General features: G+C 40.5%; 2 protein-coding genes across 10 annotated transcripts in view; one reads left to right on the top strand and one right to left on the bottom strand.

Annotated features, from left to right (window-relative positions):
• The first annotated feature begins 419 nt into the window (after positions 1 to 419).
• On the top strand, positions 420 to 17714 carry gal3st1b (galactose-3-O-sulfotransferase 1b). Of its 2 annotated transcripts, none has more exons than XM_053686933.1 (6): positions 420 to 591; positions 5386 to 5547; positions 5944 to 12255; positions 13521 to 13573; positions 15104 to 15152; positions 15279 to 17714. In XM_053686933.1, the coding sequence occupies exons 2-3, from the start codon at positions 5429 to 5431 to the stop codon at positions 7085 to 7087; spliced, it is 1263 nt and encodes a 420-aa protein (XP_053542908.1). In that variant the 5' UTR covers positions 420 to 591; positions 5386 to 5428; the 3' UTR covers positions 7088 to 12255; positions 13521 to 13573; positions 15104 to 15152; positions 15279 to 17714. The 2 variants fall into 2 exon arrangements, with proteins under 2 accessions (XP_053542908.1, XP_053542907.1); XM_053686932.1 differs by having other exon boundaries at positions 13518 to 13573.
• epb41l4a (erythrocyte membrane protein band 4.1 like 4A) overlaps positions 17147 to 22790 on the bottom strand; it is a 51071-nt gene continuing 45427 nt past the window's right edge. For 6 of the 8 annotated variants that reach the window (XM_047160934.2, XM_047160937.2, XM_017490038.3 and 3 more), the window contains one exon: positions 17147 to 22629. In XM_047160934.2, the coding sequence (XP_047016890.1) occupies positions 22522 to 22629 (108 nt within the window). In that variant the 3' untranslated portion in view covers positions 17147 to 22521. The remainder of the gene's footprint in view (positions 22630 to 22790) is intronic. The other 2 variants (XM_053686930.1, XM_047160935.2) reach the window with 1 other exon arrangement.

Below are 22790 nucleotides of genomic sequence, written 5' to 3'. Positions count from 1 at the left end.
ATTTCAACTGAACTTTCATGACCCTGAACGTCTACAGCCACCTAACCAGTGAAACCCTGCCCTCTGTAGGTTTTCCAAAACCTGAATGAACCTAGGCGAGGTAAATGGATTACTACATTGCTCACAAATGAATAAAGTTTATTTGATGATTTATTTCACTTTTTGGCAGTAGGTTTTTCTGTACGCCTGGACGTCTCCATTTCATATATAAAAATGCTTCTATTCCATACCCATGGCAATAGACCTTGTTTTTTATTTATTTACCCCCCCCCCTTTGTGCGTGTGTGTCACTAGCCATAATTACTACCCGAGACGAGAATCTGGTTGGTTCTCTGAGTGGAAGCTCAGCCCATATTTGTGCAAAAAAAAAAACCAAAACAAAAAGAACACCAGTGTCCTACACTCACACACCCTTTTTCACAGAGCCATACAGGTGAAAGTCAGAGGAAAAGCAGAACAGGTTCTTTGAGCTGGGTATGAAACTGTAAGCATGACATAAAGGTGTTAGAATGTCTCAAGTTCTCAAACATTTCTTCAGGACAGAGTTGTCCCTGACTCTCCTGGGTCTAAGTCAGGAATTGCTTAAATAAGGTAGGACAAATTCACATCCATAATCTTTGATTGTAAGAAATTTAGTAGGCTATTAAACACCATTAGCCATTGTGTAAAACCTCTCATCGTTCAGTTCTAATAACCTCTATTTCAAGTCTATTAGGAAGATAGAAGCGTATTACACCAAACAATAATGGTATGCATTATATTTCAGCCTTTAAATGCCTTTTAAAAGGACCATGCTCTCTGATTCCTGCTCATCCAATGCTTAACAGTACAGCAGATTACTGTGATTATTTACGCTCGTGAAACGTTAGACGTGCTGGTCTACTATGTTCTAGTTGAGCACACAACACACATACTGTACACATGTTTCCATTCTGACAATGTGGGCTGTGTTTGTGTTCGTGATTTTTTGTGTCTACCATGCAGAGCATTAGGGTGGAGTTTAGAGAGCTGGTGGATCTGTGAAATACTGATAATTATACTAGTCTATCGCAGTGTGAGATGTCCTCGGATATTTTCCAAGCCAGGGAGCCATTTTTCAATTTTTCACAGATGTTGTATGACTAAATTGTTTGCTCTAAAACTATTTCAGGGCCGTTTCTCATTTCGTGGATGATCTCGACATAAACCTTCGATTGAAAACTATTCCAACTATTTTATTTATCAGTTCAGATCACAGGTTCAGATCACAGGTTCAGATCACAGGTTCAGATCACAGGTTCAGATCACAGGTTCAGATCTCAGGTTCAGATCTCAGGTTCAGATGTCAGTTCAGATGTAACACACTCGATATGTAACAAGGGCTATCTTGATTTTCTTTCCAATATGTTGGTCAACAAAATACAGAGCTCATGTTGTTAATAAGGCCAGACTTTATTTTGCATACCTTAGGTCGAACATCAACAATGCAATGACCGTGTCAAAAATGTGCCTTTCCTGATTTGAATAGGTAGTTGTCAGGCAAATATATTTTTTTCATTCTTTGCTATCCTTGTTTTTAATCCTTGTTTTAGAATTCCTTTCACTGGCAAGTTTAAAGCAACATACAGTGTTCACTGTTATGAAGAATGAAGTTCAAGATTTACGTTCTTTTTTTTTTTTTTTTTGCAGTTAAAACAGTCTATAATATATACATACAGCATATTCAATATCCATTACACACCCCAAAGCTACATTTATTTCATGACGGTGATTAAAACATGATACATATAAAATTTTTCACCATTTCCCTTTCTTTAAAATGATTCATATTCATATTTATAAAATGATTCATATTCACCCTAACCAAATGTTCATATCAATCCATTTGTTGAGCTGTTGTCATTGTTGTCCATAAAAAGTAGAGATGTTTAGGCTTTTTATAAGTTTGCACCAGAACGCGTACTTTATATGATCATGGAAATTTGTATGCGGAGTAATTCATTTCTCAACAATCTTTCCTTTATGTTTTTTGCTAAAGTGAAAATAAATACAGTTAGACCTTAAAAGATGATCAGATTGAGTAGTATTTAGGCCTACAATCATGAAACAGGAAGCTTTTCAATATAGGTTCACTTTCTCCTTAGAAATACAGGTACTAACTAGCCTGCTAGCTAGAACTAGCCAACCATTTTCGAAGAAGACATCCTGAAGTAAAAATGAACGTGAATTCAATTGTCACAAAGCAGCTTTAGAGAAATCTGGATATACTGTAGATTTAGATCCCTAATGAGTGAGCCAGCTCTAAGAGTGGCATAGAAAAACTCCCTGAGGTGACCTGAAGAAGAAACCTTGAGACTCAGAAGGGAACCCATCCTCTTCTGGGTGACACTGGATCATGCGATTAAAAAAAATCTTTACTCTTCTTCAACTGTATACTTGCTGAAAGGATGTTCAGTATGAGCAGATTGTGAATGAGAGTCCTGGGACGATTACAGGACAGTCTTTATGATTACAACAACAGCTCTTGGGTACAAATCAACAGTGGTGTGATTATCCAGTGGATTAAGGGTGAGACTTAAGTGTATGTTAAAAGTGTAAGTCCTGTCTGTATTCTCTATACATGTTATGGATAGTTTAAATCAGAGCTGTTCAACAGGTAGGCCCCGACAGCAGTTTTAAACAGACTGCTGGTTATTAATATAAAAAAATTAACGAAAATAAAACAAATTCAACACATTAAGTTTCTGCAATATTTTGCTATAAGAGTCCAGATGAGGTGCATGTGAGCAAAATGGCTTGAGATGATGGTTTTGGTAAGATTATGGTGAGCAAAGTGGTAACTAAAGATGAATGAATGGATGACCGCTGAGATGTGTTCGTTTTCACACAGCCACGGTGTATAATACAGCACACTGACGTGTGTTTGTCTTTCTCTTAACTCATTCTGTCACTCTGTCTCAGCAGAGGAGGTGTATAGCTCAGCATAATGGGTAGTAAGTCCTGTCTAAGCAAAATGCCACGGTATGTGCATATTATATACTTTACATAAGTAGGTGCATGAATAACAGCTTACGGGCATTCAGCTGTAGAAATCTCAACCTACTGCTATCAAGGCTACTATATTTATTATTAAGTTATTCGATTTTCTGAATGGTCAATTGAATTAAACAGGTTTAATCCCAACCTAAATATCTGGAAAAAAAAAGCGTGGGGCTGTAAATAATCTCAAATTGGGCGTGTTCTGTTGGTGAAAGTTGTGTACTTTACACCGTTAAAAAAAGGGGTAGGGTAAAATTCCAGAGAAAGGAATTTTGAAGAATATTCCCACACTGACATAACGACATAATGGCGTATGGGTCCAACGATAACATTTCCACTCAAACACGAGTTATGAGGCATCGCATTTACTGTGTTGCACATGTAACAAGGACATGGAATTCATTTTTAAGGACACCGAAAATTTAATTGTTTATAAACAGGAAAACATTTGACATGTCAGTTAGTAACATTAACAGAAGTTTGAAAAGAATCAATGGTTTGACGCTCGAAAAATCTCAAGATCTTTTAACTTGAATATTTCAAGATTAGTCTATTTTCAATCCAATCAAAAAAGACGTGTTCAGAACAATAAAGTCGGTACAGAGTGCATCACTTGGAACAGGATGACATTGATAACACCTTACGTTAATCGATATATTTAACAATATTCACTGTAATGTTACGTTTTATTGCCAGTCGGCTGATATACATTTGAATGGCTGCAGTTTTCATGGAGCGAACCAGTTCACAAGTACCAAGAGATCATCCGCTGCCAAAATTTGGAGAATCCCTCGACATACAGTAGCTCGTGAAATATCATTAATCAGACTGGTTTCAGTGGTTGTCTTGGTTAGAAGTTGAAAAGTCCTGAGAACGTTTTCAATACTTGAAAAAAAAAAAATGATATTGAGTAAAAGAGGAAAGCATTTCATTTTTTTCACATGGAAAGAAAATAAATGCTTTTCATTCTTATTTTTTCCTGACATACTGTATGCTATAACCTAGACACAGTATACTGTACACTCTTTCCAAATGTGCTTCATTTGCACACTCTTGACTGTAAACAGTCATTTTTTGTGATAGTGAATGAATGAATCTGACTTTGCAATCGGGAACTGGAATATGAAAGTAAGCCTTTCGTCCAGTTTTAAATGTTTTAATGTGTGCTGTGTAAATCCTGACTAATCTGAGACACACAATAATAATTATTATAATAATAATAAGCATAATTATGTTAGTTCAAAAGGGCAAATAGCAAATATTTTTATGTACAGAGAGAAAGGGGAAGGGAAGAGAGAGAGAGAGAGAGAGAGAGAGGTATATGTTAAAAGACTTTTAGCAATTAGCTCAGATTTTAGCTTAGTCATTCACAGAATAACCAGGAAGTCCTGTATTTAATCTGCTGCCCAAACAAATGGGGTTTTACGTCCAGCAGAACAGGTTCTCTGAGCAATTTTGCACATGATGAAAAAACAAAAACAAAAAATAAAAAACACACCCTGAAACTGGGGTTGGTCAATAAACACAATTACCGTTTATGGGCGTGACTAGCTTCATATTCAGTTTTCCTGCTAGCACAGAGGTTCTCAAACTTTCGTGGAAATGACTCCAAATGGACATTATCTACAATCCCAAGTCTTGACCACCTCATATTTATTTTTAACTTCCAGATTTACAATATAGGACTACTGTAATATTTGGAAAAATTTTATTATGAACCGAAGAGGACCTACTTATTAACATCCAGTGATCCGACCAGAGATATATCTCTGTGGCCTGAGATGGAGAACTTTGGGCTGACCTTCTCTGTTGGAAGGAAATGACATGAACGGACGACAATGTATATATCAAAACAGTCAACGTATGATTAAAGCGTGTATTTTGCTGCTCATATTGAGACATGTTTGGTAGGGTATAACAATGGTTACTATATCAATAACATGGTTCATTACTGAGCGTGTTTGCTGTGTAAACACTTCACCCGACTACTTTAAGCCAGCCTTTTTAGCAGCATGGCTTTTGGCATGAATTCAAACACCACTTGTTTAATAGGCCTCATTGGATGATACAAATCATAGCTCTATCATCATAGCGGTTTGATCCCACATGCTCCACTCGAGGAAATCCCTAGAACCAGATGTACATTCACCACTACATACCTTTCGTATTAGATTTAGTCATATTCATACATAAACTATTCTCTAGTACATTTTTAAAAATGTATCATAAGTGCATTAATCCTTGTACTAAATTTGTCGTATACGTGACTGTATAATGTATCATGATAATAAATTATAATAGCTAGACTTTTCAGAAGACTAACCTGTAATAGAATTCCAATTAAAACCCACCATCTTTTTGTTCCAGGTTGCCTAACGTTTGGGAATCAAATCTGGAGGGCGTGTAGAAAATGTTCCATCATCTGCCCAGGTCAGGTGCACACAAGCTTATGTTGGGTTTCCTGTTTACCTGCATCACGATGATGTTGTACTGTTTTTCGACGCCAACATTCCAAGGCAACACACCAAGGTTTGTCATTCATGTTCTTGACGAAACAAGAGACGGGTGCAGGCAGTTATGGATAATTGTTAAATTACAAGATTGTGATATAATAACTGCATTGTTTATTGGTTTCATCTGGCCAAATTGTAGTAAGAAGTAAGACAAAACAGAAACTTGCAATTATTAAATTAACTGGATTGGAAAAGCGATAGGTTTTTGCTTGTTAGGAGGATTTCTTTATTAAATCAATGCATCATAACTATCCCATTTTAAAATCACTGTATCTCATTCCAATTGAATTAAAAAAAATAATAATTAGGATATGCAAACTCACTCCTAGTCTGGGTTAATATCCTCATAATAGCTGTTCCTCAAATAGCAAGTAGGCCTAGTAACCCTGTACTACATCTATCTTATACACAGATTTCCAGTGCCAGCTCCATGTGCAAATAAAACCCCGCCTTCTCAAAAGAACAAGGGCTCGTTCTCTTCAAGTGAGGTGAAGCACTGTGTGCCAAAAGTGAACCTGATGTTCTTAAAGACCCACAAAGCAGCAAGCAGCACTATTCTAAATATTCTCCTGCGTTATGGGGAGAAACAAAGGCTGACGTTTGCTCTCCCCAATGGTCGCAACGATTTCGCTTATCCAGCTACATTCACGCGCACGCACGTGAAGGATTACAGGCCAGGCGCATGCTTCAATATCATCTGCAACCACATGCGTTTCAATGCTCCCGAAGTCGAAGCGCTTCTACCGGCCGATGCGTTCTTCTTCACCATCCTCAGAGACCCGGCTCTGGTCTTCGAGTCCTCGTTCCATTACTTCAAAAGGGTTGTGCCCTTGATATGGAGGATCCATGGTGAGGATAAACTGACAGAGTTTCTGAATGATCCCCAGCTCTACTTTAACTCAGAAGGCTTCAATTCCTTTTATCTGAAGAACCCTCATTTTTTTGACCTTGGCTTTGACAACACATTGGAGCCAGAGGATCCGACAGTGGACAGTGCCATTCATGCAATTGCGGAGCGCTTCCAGCTCGTCCTGATTGCTGAACATTTCGAGGAGTCACTCATTCTGCTCAAGGATGCACTCTGCTGGCAGATGGATGACTTGCTGTTCTTCAATATGAACACACGCAGGCCTAGTAGTGTGTCCCAGCTCACGCCCGAACTGAGGGTCAAGGCACGTGAGTGGAACAGCGTTGACTGGAAGCTCTACCGTTACTTCAACGCCACGCTCTGGGCCAAAGTGGACGCCTACGGGAGGGAGCGCATGCAAAAGGAGGTGAAAAAGTTGCGCCAAAGGAACAGCGAGATGGCAGCCATCTGCATTAGCGGTGGGATGGCTGTGGAGGATCAGGACATAAGGGACCAAAGCATGAGGCCCTGGCAGCCTGTTGGAGAGAGCTCTATTTTGGGATACAACATGAAGAGCAACATTGAGCCGCAATACAGGGAGCTCTGCCGAAAGATGCTAACGCCTGAAATTCAGTACCTAACAGACCTGGGAGTAAATCTGTGGATAACCAGATTATGGGGCTGGTTTAAAGCTTTTTTAACATTATGATTTAAGGAAATAGTGTCATGCTATAACTGACCTCACAATGTGTTTTATTTTATTGTTTTAAATGCTAAAATGCTAAAATATGGTTGAAACATTTCATGACTTACAGTGCCCTCCATTAATGTTGGCACCCTTGGTAAATATGAGCAAAGAAAGCTGTTAAAATTGTCTTTATTGTTTAACTTTTTGATATTTAACTTTTCTTCAAAATATTCACAAAAACACTCTGCTCTCATGGAGATCAAACATATTTTATTTAACTTTGTACAATATAGGTGTACAACAGTTATTGGCACCCCATGAATTCATATGAGAAAAAATATATTTGAAGTATATTCACATTGATATTTTACATTTTATTTTGTACACCTGGGTGACTAGGAACAGGAAATTGTTCAACCATGACTTCCTGTTTTCACAGGGGTATAAATATGATAAATATGAGGTAACGCATAGGTCAAATTCCCTTAGTCATTCATAACAATGGGTAAGTCCAAGAACCCCATAGAGAACCTGTGGGGTGAACTGAAGAGGAGACTCCACCAGCGTGGACCTCGAAATGTGAAGGATCTGGAGAGGTTCTGTACGGAGGAACGCTCTCAGATCCCTCGCCATGTATTCTCCAACCTCATCAGGCGTTATAGGAGAAGACTCAGAGCTGTTATCTTGGTGGGAGGGAGGTAGCACAAAGTACTGACTAAAAAGATGCCAATAATTGTTGCACACTTTTTTGATAAACCTGTGTTTTGTTTGCTATTATTTGATATCCATGAGAGTAGAGTATTTTTTTTTTTTAATTTTGCACAAAAGATCAAAAGGTTATACAATAAAACAAATGTTCACAGCCTTCTTTGCTCATATTTACAAAGGGCACTGTAACTGGTACAAGAAATGCCAGCCTTGCAGTAAATTAGCACGTTTCATAATTATTGTGTGTGTGTTTTAAAAGGTAAAATATTTTGATAGAACCGAAGATGAAATTTCCTATTGTCGCTATTGTTTTAGAGATAATCAAGAGAAGGCAAAAAGCATCTGGTCCACACAAGGTCCATAAGCCTTTTCTTTCCCCACCTCTTTGACTGCTGCTGACGTTACCACCTTCTCTGATGAGATCTCATTTGCCAAAGTCTGTCAGTTTCCCCCCTTCCTGTCCCTATTCCTCATTCTTCATGCCACTAGTTCAGCCAAACTATCATCAGTAATCTCCTTCTTGAACTCTCAGCAGCCTTCAACATGGTCAAGTCTCTCCTGTCCTCCCAAGGGAAAGAAGCCTTGGAATTGTTGTGTTGTGGAGAGGATCCACATCACATCTGCTGCATGCAGACTCTCCACTGGTGTTCCACAACGCTCAGTTCTCGGTCCTCTTCTATTCTCCCCCTAAACCCGTTCTATTGGGGAAATCATATCCTCACATAGTTTTCATACCTCTGCTATACTGATGATGCTCAAGTCTTTCTCTCCTCTTCAAAGTAGGATGTTGTTTCGCTTACCCAATGATTCAGATACAGCCCTGCTCAGATCACACCATCTGACAACGCAGGCAACCTTGTGGTACTTCTGTTCAACCAACTATCCTTCTGTCTTCAGGTTGCTAACCTGACTCTGTCATTCGAATTTCAACGTCATGAGGATTTCCACAGACATCACTCAGGTGCTTGTTTAGAGCCCTACTCTAGCTTTTCCACAGCCGAGTCACCATCTGCATTCACACAAACATGGAAGACCTACCTCCTCGTTAAGCATGTAAATTAGCACTTATTAAAAAAAAAACTTGACCTGTACTGTTTTTTTTGTTTGCTACCAACTTGTTATGCTAACTCCTTAGAGGAGTTAGCACTAATTAAAGAGAACTCGATTATGCTGTTTTTGTTGCTGTATACACTTGTGCTAACTCCTCAGGGGCAGTTGTGGTTCAGTGTTTAGGGTCCTAGAATGCTGCTCAAAAGGTTGCGCTCTTCTCTATCATGGTGCTCTATCAGGGCAGGGTGCACCCTGATCCTAGCTTACTGACAAGCTGGAAGACATGAAGAAATTTACATGAAGAATTTGACTGGACCATACATATGTGTGACAATAAAGGCTTTCTTTTCTTTCTTTCTGTTTCTTCTCTCACAGCATTTTAGCTGTGAGACCCTTATTTCTGTAAGCCATACTGGATAAGGGTGCCAACACATGATCAGAACAAACAGAGATAAGAAGAAAAGAGGCCTATTAGGAAATATGTCATTTTTTGGACCTTAATACTTGTGTTTGGTTGATCATATGTTCATGAACTATCTGATAAGGTGTAGCATGTGGTATGATATAGAATTTTGAGGAGAACCCTACATTCAGGAAGAGGAACCACCAGGTGGTGTGCACCAGCATTAAGTCACTGTGAAAGCCTTCAATTTTTTTCTCAATGCTGCTCTGGGACAGTGTTACACAATTATAGTCCTTTTGGTGGGCCATAGACATTCAGTATACTTATGGTTCTGGCTTCGTTTCATTAGTAACCTATATTCACAGGATCTACACCAGTCTAAGACAGGAAACACCTGCTAGAGCAGTTAAAGAAATTACTATAGACATTGAGGTCAGAAAGAGTGGGTCAGCAGATCCAGATTTAAACGGCAATCACAAATTAGGTTGCATGCGAGTGCTGAAAGGGGTAATTAATATGTAAATGTACCGTATACACTCTGATATGTTGTTTTAACATTGGAAATAATTTCCATTTAAGTTTCCCCATAGTGAGTATGTCAGTGATCATAATGTTTTTGCAGTACAGTGCCTTCTGTGCCATCACCAGATGAGTCAGTTCCTTAAAGTAGCACATCAGTTATGTTTTACTTGTTGTACCTATTTCAGGAACTGAATCATCTGATGACAGCACAAATAACAATGCAGTGGACCGTGAGGAGAATGGCCCATCAGTAATTCCTAGAGAAACTGGACTATTCTACTTTTTTTTTTTTTAACTTTAGTGCTTTAAGTGGTTCGTCTTAGATTACATAATCGTCATCATTGACAATTGAGCATGTTATAGAAGCAGTGGTGGCTTGAGGCGTTCTCTTAGAAGCCCAACAGTGGTTCTCTGGAAGCTCTGATGATTTGACCACACAATCTTATGGTCATTGAGCCATAATCTTAACCACTTAAGCCACATGGTTTGTGAATGTTTTCAAGTTCAGATATAAGTGAACATAATCTATGGGCAAACATAACAGTTTTCCTGCATTTCACAGACAGTAGCAGACAATCAGCTGAAGGTGAGAATGACTCTGAGAAAAAAACCAAAAAAAACCCCATCTTCCAACGAAATCTAATCAAGTGACCGATACACCGAACACCATCCAATGAATGTAAAGTCACCAAATCAGAAATAACTTGGAAAACGTTATTGGTGTGTGGGTTTGAATTTGTAACTAATGAGCTGTCAGTTAGATAAGTGTATAAAAAAACATGGATAATCATAAAAACACACTGTATCAATGAAAAGAACATTTTTTAAAGAAGCCAAAGAATGGGAAGCCAAAGAATGTTCATTTTCGTAATAAATAAAAACTCCCAACTAAAATGAGCCAAAGAAGTCTCAGCATGCTTGACACGTTTGAGCTTGTTAAAGAGCTGGACTTGGTGGATGAGTTTGTGAGGTGAAAACCAAGAAAGAAGACTGCTTTCTGCATATCACAGAGCCGACTCGAACACATATAATGGCTGATATGTTATGTAGGAACGTATGCATTTTACTGTGCATGAGTTGGGTTGTGGGACAAAACGATCAGGGCTCTATGTATTGGTTCAAGCATAGCAGGGTTGGGAGGAGAGCCTTGCGTTGATTTCTGGCAAGGATACCAGAATTTACTAATCCATTCCTGCCCTTAAAACTTCTACAAACTACATACTGTAAGCTATACGTTAAAAGCTGTAGTCCCCACTGGATAAAAGCACAAGACTTACTGGTTCACCAGTGTCCGGCTGCAAATTGTTTTTATCCCAGCAGGATATCCGATGCATTAGCATTGTTTGTGCAAATTTACTGCCAAGTTGCAACATGGTTCCTGAAATTGACTTAAGAAAAGACCATGGAGCATACTAGGAGAAAATAGCTCATTTTAAAGACATGTCCCAGTGTTCTGTGAAGTGACATGACAACATGACCGTGACAAATTAGTCACTACATCGCTGCACATGAACTGAATTGGTGTGAATGGATATGATTGAATGGAGAGTACAGTCATCATATGGCTGCTGTTAACATGCTGGAGACTATCATTTCCCTATATATTGGATCAGGATCAGACTCAAGGATTGTGGAATAAAATTCAGAGGCATTTGGTAAATGGAGTTCAAACAATTTGAGTAAAAAGAAATCATGCAGTACATGTAGAAATATACTGTACTACCAGCTGGACGCTGAGGATGGCACCAAGGAGTCAGAAGACTGCATATATATAAAGCTTAGTATCAGATGACGTAAATAACTGATAAACTTTTAATGAAACATTTAATAAAACGACACTTACATTTTTTACATTTCTGACGATTGTATATTTTTCGCCGAAATACACGGATCCGTGTGTCTTTAAAGGGCAACGGCCGTTTCAGTTCTAACCAATAGAAATCAAGAGCAGCCACCTTTTCGCGTCCTTATTGGATGACTGTAAACAAAGCGCTGTCCAATCAATGATGGTTTCCGGCCGGAAACAAACTGTTGTCCTGTGAGCGCGCCTTTTGGCTGCGCACGCTGATTGGGTGCGCTCCAAACCAGCTCGCTCCTCCCTGTATAGGTCTACTACATAGGGTGTAAAATAACTAAATCTACACCCTATATAGTGCAATTTGTATGAATAACGGCCCGATTTGGGACCGAGCCCTGCTCTAGTCAGACTGAGGGGAGCCTGGAGCACTCTGCCTGCTGCCGTGCCGAGTAAGCAGTCTGGCTGAGGCTGCGCTGCAGCCCGAATGGGGCTCCCGGCCCCACGCCAGTAATATCAGTCCGAATTAGCTCAGTGTGGATTGTAATCTGCAGCACTGACTACTGACGATCTCTTTGAGGTTTTTTTCTTTCTTTCCGGAGCGTTTTCATATTCCACACACAGGGCTGCATTTCACTCTTTGAAGCAGCTCTGAAAAGCAGTCGGTGGTGGAAACTTGGGTTGAAACAGGACAAGAACAAGATTTTAACTGTAAGTTTACATCCAGTCTGAAGTCCTAAATTGTCCTTTCAGACTAAAAGCGGTGAGACCGTTTCTGTGCGAGCTGTTGATTAGTATTTGGCACGAATGCAGCTTGTCCATGTTTCATATGAACCATGATTTAATGGCACTGTATCTCTTGGGTCAAATAAGGACTTCACAACTCTAGTGACTAAAAAAAAAAAAAAGGTCGACAGTCAACTTCATTTCAGTGCTCTTTTATTATTATTATTATTATTATTATTAATATAAAATTGAGGTCGTTTGGCGTTAAATACACAAGTCTGAATACGGAACGCTGGATAATTTAAAACGACTTCATTAATGAACCCCAAACCTCTTAAACTGTCATTCTTCAGTTAGCTGTGCTAGCTACATCCATCAGATATGATTAGCCGAGCTTAGCTTAGCTTAGCTAGCGGGCTGTTTCTTTGTTCCTCGCTTCAAAGCGTTAAGTCGTGTATTTGTAGAAGCGCGACATGGAGTCGGTAAATTCAATGCGTTTTTAAGGTCGTTTCTCGGACCGGTGTGAAAACCTACTCGTCTTTTGCCGAGTTTAATTCGAATTTAAGTTCGTTTTCAGCAGCGCGAGCGAAGTCGGTTGAATCGTGTATGCTAGCGTTAGCATTCCGGGGGGGAAAAGACTGGACATGGCTAATCGCTGTGCTTGAACTTTAACGGGCTTTTCTTCGAGGGGAAATAAAAGAAGTGGAATAGTGTTTGTCCGAGCGCCTCTCCTCGGATTAATCCAGGTGGGAAATGAGCTGTCTTGCTGTCTGTAAGATGTGCCAGACGGGTTAAATTTAAACCAGCACACAGAGGTTTATATAACTATACACGACGCTTTATGAGAGGAATTTCCTCAGGAACTTTATGCTGACGCGTCGCGTGGGTTTTTTACAGGTTTGTCGAGTCAGGAACGCGACTCAGGCTTGTCTCAGAGATTGATTTTATTTAGTTTTCTTTTCTTTCCGGGGCTCCAGCAGCTCTACGGACTACCCGCTCCTACATTTAGGCTGCAGGGGAAGATGAGGTCATGCAGGCGGGCTGCGACGTGCCTGTGTGTCTCCCATTTTAAAATGCTCTATGCGTCCACGCGCACTCGCGCGCGCGCACACACCAAGGGCAATGCACAGCCTGTTCCACTAAAGCTGCAACCTTTTTCCTTTCACCAGAACCCATTCTCTCTCTCTCTCTCTCTCTCTCTCTCTCTCTCTCTCTCTCTCTCTCTCTCTCTGTGTTATTTTGTCTAGCAGAAATCTCCAATCCTCTGCAGTGCAAGAGCCGCTCGTGCAGACCGACAATCATGGTGAGCTCATGCATTATTTTTCAAGGATTTTTTTTATATAATTAATTTGTTGTTGCATTAAAATCTGCTTCGGTTGATGTGTTTCCTTTCTCTCATTGTGGTATTTTTTTGTTTGTTGTTGCATGCAATCATGGTTGTCATTTTTTCTTTATCATTCAGGTTATCTTTTGATAGCTCTCTAGTTGCGTTTATTTTTAGCTTCTGTTTGGTGGATGCATTTATATATTCCCTTGTATGGAATTTCCTCTCATCTAGTTTGACTCTAGCAGTACCAGGCACTGTCCGGCGCCATTGCTATTGCCTACGTTCCTTGCTCAGCTGGAAGTTTGCATTTTCCTGTCTCTCACTCTCTCTCTCACTGTGTGTGTGTGTGTGTGTGTGTGTTTGTGTGTGTGTGCGCGCGCACGCTGCAGCAGCAGCACTGAGGGTTCATCGGGTTCGCAGTGGCGGGTTGAGACAGGACGGGAGGGGGAAGAGGAGGGGAAAAAAAAGTGACCTCTTTTTACTTGGCTTGGAAACGCTCCAGAGCTGCAGTCGGGGAAGCGGGATAGAAGGGATTTGAACAGGTGCCGGGGCGTGCTATCGTGGCCATGTGTGCTTTGCTTAAAGATGATCAGTTTTCTCCACTTGTCACTTAGGAATTTTTTCATCTTAAGCTCTGTTTTTTAATCGGGTTCAAGCAGGACTAGAGGTCGACCGATGGGCTGTGGATTTTCACCCATAACTAAGTCGGGCAGCACCTGCCCATACCCGATTAATCAACCGGCAGTTTTTAAAATGGATACCGAATGAAAATACAACACTCAAGTTTAAATGTTGCTGAATTTTATTAAATTAAAAAATACAGTACTGACTGTACCCTGAAAATGTATTGTACTTTTTATAATGACACATTCAAACTGAACCAAAAATTTATGCCCCGGGGAAAAAAAAAAAGACATCAAAAATGAATAAAAAAAATTTAAACAAAAACTTCAAATAACGCAATAAAATTTATCAATGGTTTTCATTTCACCTCCAGAGGCCGCTCTTGTACCATATAATGACTTCCCAGCTGCTCCGCAACGGATGCGACCAGACTAACGGTGTGGATTGTTGCAGATTACCGCTAGTTCAGAAATCAGTTATCGGTGCCGATTAATCTGCAAAACCGATCAGTCGGTCAGCCTCTACTCAGGACCGTTACACATTTCCACATCCCTTTGGAAGGGTTTGTGGTCTGATGTGTTAGACCAAAGATCAAATTACAGTTAGTCTATCCCTCATCTGAGGGCGATGAAATAACAGCCACCCCTAAAGGCACTGGCTTTGATTGCTGCTTAGCTGATTATCCTTTGCCGCTCTTTGTGCACCAGTCAGAATGCGTAGCTGTGAGGCAGAGGATTCATGTCATTAGCATGTGTGTCTTGTTTCTCATAACAAATCACTGCATTCTCTTTACCTTGACCTGTTCTACAAATATACCTAATTCTTCATACCCCTCACTACCCCCCCCCCCCCCCCCCCCCTTCTTTTGTGTTTCTCTTCAAGCTTCCTGCTGCAGAACTGAACTGACAGGAGCGATGGAGGCTCCCAAGAGGTATGTTCCAGTACTCTAAATCCTAAAACAACGAGCGTGAAATTAAGTTCAAACAGAAATCAGGCTGGATGTGCTGCAGATGCCTTGGCACGTCACTTCCTCTCCTTTTTCTTCTCTTGGTCTCAGGGTTAACATCTGGGCCCCTGTGCAGGCCAGGGCGATGGGGAGCCACAGCGAAAACTCGACATTCCTTCAGCCTGATGTAGGATAGAAGTGGTTCGCTAACATGGGGTCTCCTTTAACGGAGTCCGAAGAGCCTCCCTGTATAATTTCCTTTCCTAAATTGTGTATATTCTCATTTTTATGCTGTGTGGTAAAAATGAAACATGACTCTGGGGCCGTTTTCCTCCCCGTCTGTGTGATTTTTTTAATACTATGATAGAAATGCTCGGGACTCTAAGCCTTGATGATAAGTTTCATGTTCTTGGGAGGTCACAAAGTAGCACCAAACGCCACAAAGCACCTAGTTACAGAGCTGACAGACTGGAGCTGTACAGACCCGCACGTCTGCATCGTTTACAACCTCCACAGGACCGAGAAAACCTGCAGCAGCATGTCATCCACTTGTCCACTACCTACAGAAGCAGGATCCTTTTTTCTTTTTTTGTTTCTTTCCCCTTCCCTCCCTCCAGTGTTGGTACCATTGTGTTCCTCCACAGACTCTCTGAGACTTCAGTATTGAACATGTCCCAATATTATTATCTTAGTCACACTTCTAGGGGCAAAATACTTCAGGAAGGAGAAATAAATGACCTGTATTCCCACAAGATAAGTACACACTTTTCCAGCACACACCCAGACACTAAACTCATCAGTCAGTTTGTCCCTCTGTTCCTCCATTTATTTTTTTTTATTTCATATCCACCCTTAAACCCACAGCGACCGATCTTGTCTTCATACACTAAACTACTGAACCCTATATTCTCACACTCAACAGTATTTACTGAGGCTAAGAGTCCCCAATTCCCACGCAGTTACTAGATGCTTTGTAGTACATAGTAAATTTTTTTTTTTTTTACAAAAATTTTAACCTTTTGCTTTGATTAAAGTTTTTGTTTGGCTTCTTTTTTTTTCTTTCTTTTTTTTTTTTTTTTCCTTTTGCTTTGCCAGTATATTAAAGTGTAATCATGTGCGTTGTGATATAGAAGTAGCTGTAGAAACCGCATTGTTTCCTTGTGGTAAGTGATTGAGATGCTGCCACGGATTTGAGACACTGATGAATGGTGCTATTTTGGACTTTAATCTGCTCCTTGGTAAGGTAGCTGAGATGGTTTTTATTTCATGTCTTCACGTCTGGAGAAGGCGTTTGGTTCTTCGTCGTATGGTTGTTGTAACTTGGTCTGGATTGACTCCCCCCCCCCCCCCCCCCCTTCCCTCCTTCCTCCCACTGTCGTTTCTGTGCGGCTTTCTCTTTGGATTTAAAAAAAAAAAAAAAAAAAGGATGCACACAAAGTCCACGAAGAACATTTTTATTCTCCGAGGAGATCTCTTTCAACACACTGATCGCAAAAACAAACAAACAAACAAAAAAAAACAGCGGGAGCAACCACAAAACTGCAATTATTAATGTTTTCCCTTTAAGGTCAAGAGCTGATGTGATTGATTAGTCGCACTTACTGGCACTAGATAATTTGGCAGCGGTAAAATAGCATACCATCTGTGAGCGGTTTCTCCTCGTCTAGGAACGTATTTAGCACTTAAAGAATGCAAAAACGATGGATCTTTGGCCAGAGGGTTGTTTTCTTTTGAGATGTCTTTCGCTTAACGTGTAAATATATGTCCACCCAGGAAACGGCACCGTTTGAAAGCCTTTCCTGTAGGACAACTCAGAAATCATACCTTTCTGGGAAATTGTCCATGGATAGGTTGGTTCAAGGCTACCAATCAGCTGCATCGTCTCCACCAGCTGCTAATCAGAAGATGCTTCTAGCAGCCACAACCCTCACATCTCTCAGATCATACTGAAAATGTAGCACTGATGAATTAGTGTTCAATTTTTCCTTTTCTTTAAGCGAACGGTTTTGTGTATGACTTGTAGGTCGCCTCAAAGATGGAAACCAAAAAGCTTTATATTTAGTTTTGGGGGTAATTCAGTAGCAAAGTGTCGTCCTTCAGTATTTGCAGTTTTGTCTTTGCTTCCAGTTTAACGTTTACTTTTGAACGATCCCGATTCAACGACCAACTTGAAAGCCCACTTTAGTTTCTTTGTCTACCCCCTTTTTTTTGTTTGTTTTTTTTTCTTTTTCTTTCTCCTCCACTATAGTGGGAACCTCTTCCCAGCTTGCTCTAGATCTTCCGTAGTGCATCAGCTGCATGCTTTCCGCTTTGATTTGTTTTCATCTTCATCTTGACTGTTTGTGTTTTCTCTCATAGGCTAGGTATTCTAGCTCCTGTAAATAGCATCAGTTAGGTAGGGTCTGCTGTATTATGTTGAAATACTATAATTATTGGTGTAAAAAGACAAAAAAAAAAGTCGGCTCGTGATCAATAACGAAGCTCTCTGTATTGTACGAGTAATTTTGACGATTTAAGCAGTAGTTCAATAAACATGCAAGCTCTCGAGGTGTTTTTTGTGCGAGTGTTTTCATTTTTTTCCTCCGTGCACATGGGAAATGGTAAGTTGTGTGCTCCTTTAGGAGAAATTTATCAACATGACTTATATTAATAGGTAGTATTTGGGATGCTTTTTTTTTTTCTTCTTCTTTCTCCCTAATGAGGAAAATTATCCCCTTGTAAGTATCGAGTCCGTCTAAGATGATCAGTTGTACGCCTGCTGCCTGTCTGGCTTTGATCAGACCCCCAACATTTATCTTCATATTGATCTTCTATAACGGTTGAGCACGACTGGGTTATACAGGTGGCCAGGGGCGGGTACCTTTTTTAGTCCAGGTAGTTTACACTGTCTTTTTGGACTTTTCATAAGGATCAGAGTCTGATCTCTCAGCTCGGATCTGTTCTTCATGTGCGGCGTTAAGCTCCATCTCTCTGAGTACACGAGCCCCTTCTCCATGACAAGTTCTTGATCTACGAAAGGCATTATCAATAATTTAATTCAGCATCAAATCTTAGTTTAACTCGTGCTCTGTCACGCAGTACACGGTGGGATCTGAACTCTACAATAACCAGTTTTATTTGAAAACCGTCTTTGTGGTGACCTCCAGGGAAAGAAACATCTCTCAGTTTTAGTCACATGGAAACGTCGAGTTGCACAATGCCTCACTGACCTCGACCCAGTCAGAGCTAGTCCTCAACACACACACACACCTTAGTCTTTTGGATTTTCTAAGTTCATTTTCACAGTTTGGAAAATGCCAGTACGCACGCACGCACGTTCTCTCTTTAATACGTGTCGTTTTTACGGAGGCTTTCTGTGAGGCAGGAGGTGTGAGCTCATGACATTCTTGACTTTTTCTGTATAATTGGTTATGAAATATAAAATGACGAGATCTGCTCTCCACTGAGAGTACACACATCTTTTCTTTCTTGGATTAAATCTGATTTGTGTCAATTCCTAGCACAAAAAGGCCTTTCATTGCCAATGTGTTACCAGTAGTGTGTGTTACATGCTCACGTAACGTTGATGCTTTTAACCGAGTTGAGGGCGAATTAGTAAGGTGTCCATTTCTCCGTTAATGGGTGTGCATGGTCTACTGCCAGGGCCAAGGTTAAATAAAATAGCAGTACCCTGATTAAAGGACACCAAGGAACTGAAGATTCTTTAGCAAGTTTTTTTGTTTTGTTTTGTTTCAAAGATTAAACATAAGTTTGTGGGGAAAAAACAGTCCTGAAGCTCCACCTTCCTTCTAATTAATTTCCTAGAAGTTCCCATCTTTAGCTTTACAAGGCTAACCTGGTTGTTATTAACTTCTTCAAGAAGTTCTCTCCCTGGATCTCTTCACTCCTATGCCAAAGACTTCTATATCGCACTTCTACATCACCAGGTGCTTATCTCCTAGACATGCCACAGCTACTACCAGACAAAGACACATGACATCAGGCAGACGTACATCAGTTTATCTCGGAGTTCTTTGAGGCATGGCTGTCTGATGAAAAGCAGAAGCCGCCTAGAATTCCGGTACAAGTTCTCAGAGTTCTAATCCTTATTACAGTGCTACAATCGTTCTCCGTACCGTTCAGCCGAAGGTGTGGTCTGGTTGAAAGACGCAACCCGGATTTGGTCAAAAGATGGTTCTCATGTTCGAGTACATGCTTAGCACAATTCCTCATTTTTGACGTACTATTACTAGACATTTCAAACGGCCTGGACGACTGAAAGCATGACACCAAGAGATTTAGAGTGATGATCGATCAAACGGGTCGAGTCTGTTACAGCTCTATGGCTAGAACAAAATTTTGCAGTAGAATGTGTTGAACAGCCATAATCCCGATCCAGTCCTCATCATATAGTTTGGGTCATGTGTGTTAGGAACTGCGTTCATTTTCATCTTGGGTGTTGTATTTGCTCCAAGATGCCTGATTTAATTCATGGTTGGTTTTTATAATTAGTATAATGAGTTGAAACGGGCTAAAGAAACTCCAAGAACCAGGAATTTCCAGAACCAGGAGCAGGAGCAGCACTTTTAAGAAGAACACAAGGATGTTATAGCTGAGCTTTAATGGCTGGAAAAGCCATTAAGACAACATGAATGATGGGTATTCAGTCTGCTAATTTGATAATAGGTCTCCACACAGGAAAGGGTGAAATCCTGTTTATGCCAGGCCCTATGCAGAAAGCTCTTGTCCTCAAAGACCCACAGGGTGCTTTCAGGTTGCCAGATCCCGCTTAAAACTGTTTTCATTCCGGAATGAATGAACCGAAAGAAACGCTGCTCTGAAAAACAGGGTTAAACACCATTGTGATGAGGCCATCTGCAAACTGTTAGGCAGGGTTTCAAGGTTTATGACTTCCTTTAAAAAACAACAATAGGTCCATGCCCAAGAAATTCTGCGCAGAATTAAATACAAACCTTTCAACAGTGCCTTGAAAAACTCCTAGGATTAATCGTAGAGCCAAAGCATTTCATCGGTTGTTCAACATTACAAGCTCCCCATGTGGGGAAAAAAACGTCCGTTCCAATCACAAAGCAAAGTCAGAATCTCGCCTCCCGCCCCTCCCTTTCACTTTTTCTCAGTCGGTTGAGGTGAACGAGTGCATTTGGCATACATTTGTTAGTGCTCTGCCACGACGCACAGAACTCTGTTTCAGCTGTTGCTTCGCTGCAGAAGTAGGAGAACAGCGGACGTGGACGTATGTGGAATTCCCAAACACAAGGAAGAGCATTACTAACTGTGGTCGAACATGACACACCTTTGTGTTCACCTCAACTGAAAATAATCGTGAAGGTTTGCTTTTGCCAGACCAAACATGTTCCTACTGCAGACTAAACGTAAGCATACTAAGTTTGTACTAGATGAAGTTGAGATGAGGACACTGCTCAGTGAAAGTAAACACCAAACCCAGATGCCTCACAGAAACATGAGAAAAAGGACTGATCATAACGTATTTGGTTTATAGAAATGAAGTTTACTCGGTGTTCGTCGGACAGTGGTGTGAGGTAGAATATTTCAGCCTCCTGGCTTAAAACCACACGACTCGGCCAATTATACGTAACCACGATATTATTACCTTTCAGGCCGCACGCACCGGTAGTTTAATACGATCAGTAACATTTCATTAGCTTATAAATGTTGATGATCTGCATAAGTTCTTTGCAAATGCTTGAATTGCACATTGAGGCTCGGGGAAATCTTTGGTATTTGGCTTTCATCCAAAACGTCTGAGTTTACGGTCTAGCAGAGAAGAGCACGGGGTTCAGATCTTACACAAAGACGCTTGTGATCCCAGACGTATGTATACAACTTGTAATGCAAGTTAAAATGGTTAGCTTTAGGGTATTTACAAAGAAATATCAGGAGGGTTAGGGTTGTATAAAAGCAATATCGCACCGCAATCTTGCGGTTATACTGAATATCGGCACAGCTGTGATTTGGCTGTAAAAAAAAAAGCCGACGATATTCAGTATAACCGCACTCTTGCTCATGCACTATTGCTTAAATACTACGTTATATACTCAATTACAGCTTTACTAAAGAGGGTGTGTGTGTGCGTGCGTGCATGATGCCTGCGATGGACTGGCATCCCATCCGGGGTAAATTCTCTGGACTTGTGTCCAGTGTTCCTGCAATAGGCTCCGTATCCACCACGACCCTGACCAGGATCAGGTGTTTACTAATGATCGAATGAATGAAAAAAACACAGAACAAGATCAAATGAAACTAGTTTCCCATTGTATAGAATGACAGCCAGATGCTTCTTCTGAGAGAAGTGGAATTACTGAGTCATTAGGACATGTTGAGTGACTCCCCCTAGTGGCAGCGAATTGTAAACAGCACTGAATATCTGATCTGAAAATGTTATGCTGTTAAACGTTGATCCATCAGCAGAAAGGAATAATTCTGAAATTTCATCCAGCAAAAAAAACACACAGAGTATTTCATATTTGACTGAAAAGGCAGCAGGACTCATTAAGAATACATATAACGACGTATCTATTACATTTACTTCTGTCGTAATGTTGGAGGTAATGAATCGCTCAGGAGATTAAATGTGTTGGGGTTGTTTTTGCATTGAGGAGGAAGAGTCCGATCCACGGGGGCCCCACGTCACAATTTACAGGACTTAAAGGATCTGCTGCACACCTTCAGAGGTCTTGGAGCCTCGACGGAGGTGTTTTGGTGGCACGAGGCGGACCTACACAGTATTAAGCAGGCGGTTTTAATATTATGAAAATAGCGACTATTACATCTCTGTTGAATTTATTTTATTGAGTCTCCAGCTCAGCTACAGTTAACCACGTACAGTGTATTTCCTAACAGCAGAGAAAGACAATACAAAGAGCTACAGCAGCAACAGTTTCCTACAGAGTTTAGTCTATCGTCGGAGGACACGAGTACAATTTCTTTGCATGATAATATCCACATGTACGATAACGAGTTCAAGAATATTTAATACTGTATAAAATGTCAGAGTCAGTGTTCGGTGTAACACCTTAATGCCTGTGCAGTGTTCGCTATATAAATGAGTCATTATCCTTCACTTGATTGTCAGAATAGAATGAGTGGTGTTTAAAACACTTACGGTGATCATGTCCGTGTTTGTTCAGTTAATAAAAGTACAAAATGCCTTTCTTTTCTTTTTATAAATTAACACTAACTTATTTATCAGACAAGCTTTCGGCATGGATGGTTTTAGACAGGAGTTCCATGTCTGTCTGAAATTTCCATCTATTCGTGTTGAATACTTCCAGGTCTCAGTAGATTGTCCGTTACCTCTCCTAACCTTTCACGGTGTTTCAAATCGCGAACGCGGTCACGTTTCGTTTTTCATCCGAGAGCTGTGTGAGGTTTTCGCCGCCTTGACGCTGCCTTTTGTCTCCTGTCCAGAGCTCTCCGACAGGTTGTCTTTGGATCCATTCTTCTGCCGAAAGAAAAACACAGACGTTTCTGAACAAGGCTGTAAAAACATCTCCTCTGAGCACGCTCGTGCAAACAAAAACTGTCTAGCCTGCATGAAAAGTAAGAGCAGTTGATATGTGGGTGGAAATTTTTAACATTTTTAAAAAATTTTTTTTTTTACTT

This window comes from Ictalurus punctatus, chromosome 16 (assembly GCF_001660625.3).
Source record: "Ictalurus punctatus breed USDA103 chromosome 16, Coco_2.0, whole genome shotgun sequence".
In the NCBI taxonomy this organism is placed as follows: domain Eukaryota; kingdom Metazoa; phylum Chordata; class Actinopteri; order Siluriformes; family Ictaluridae; genus Ictalurus; species Ictalurus punctatus.
Note: the sequence above shows the minus strand (reverse complement) of the source record. Positions and strands in the feature narration are given on the sequence as shown.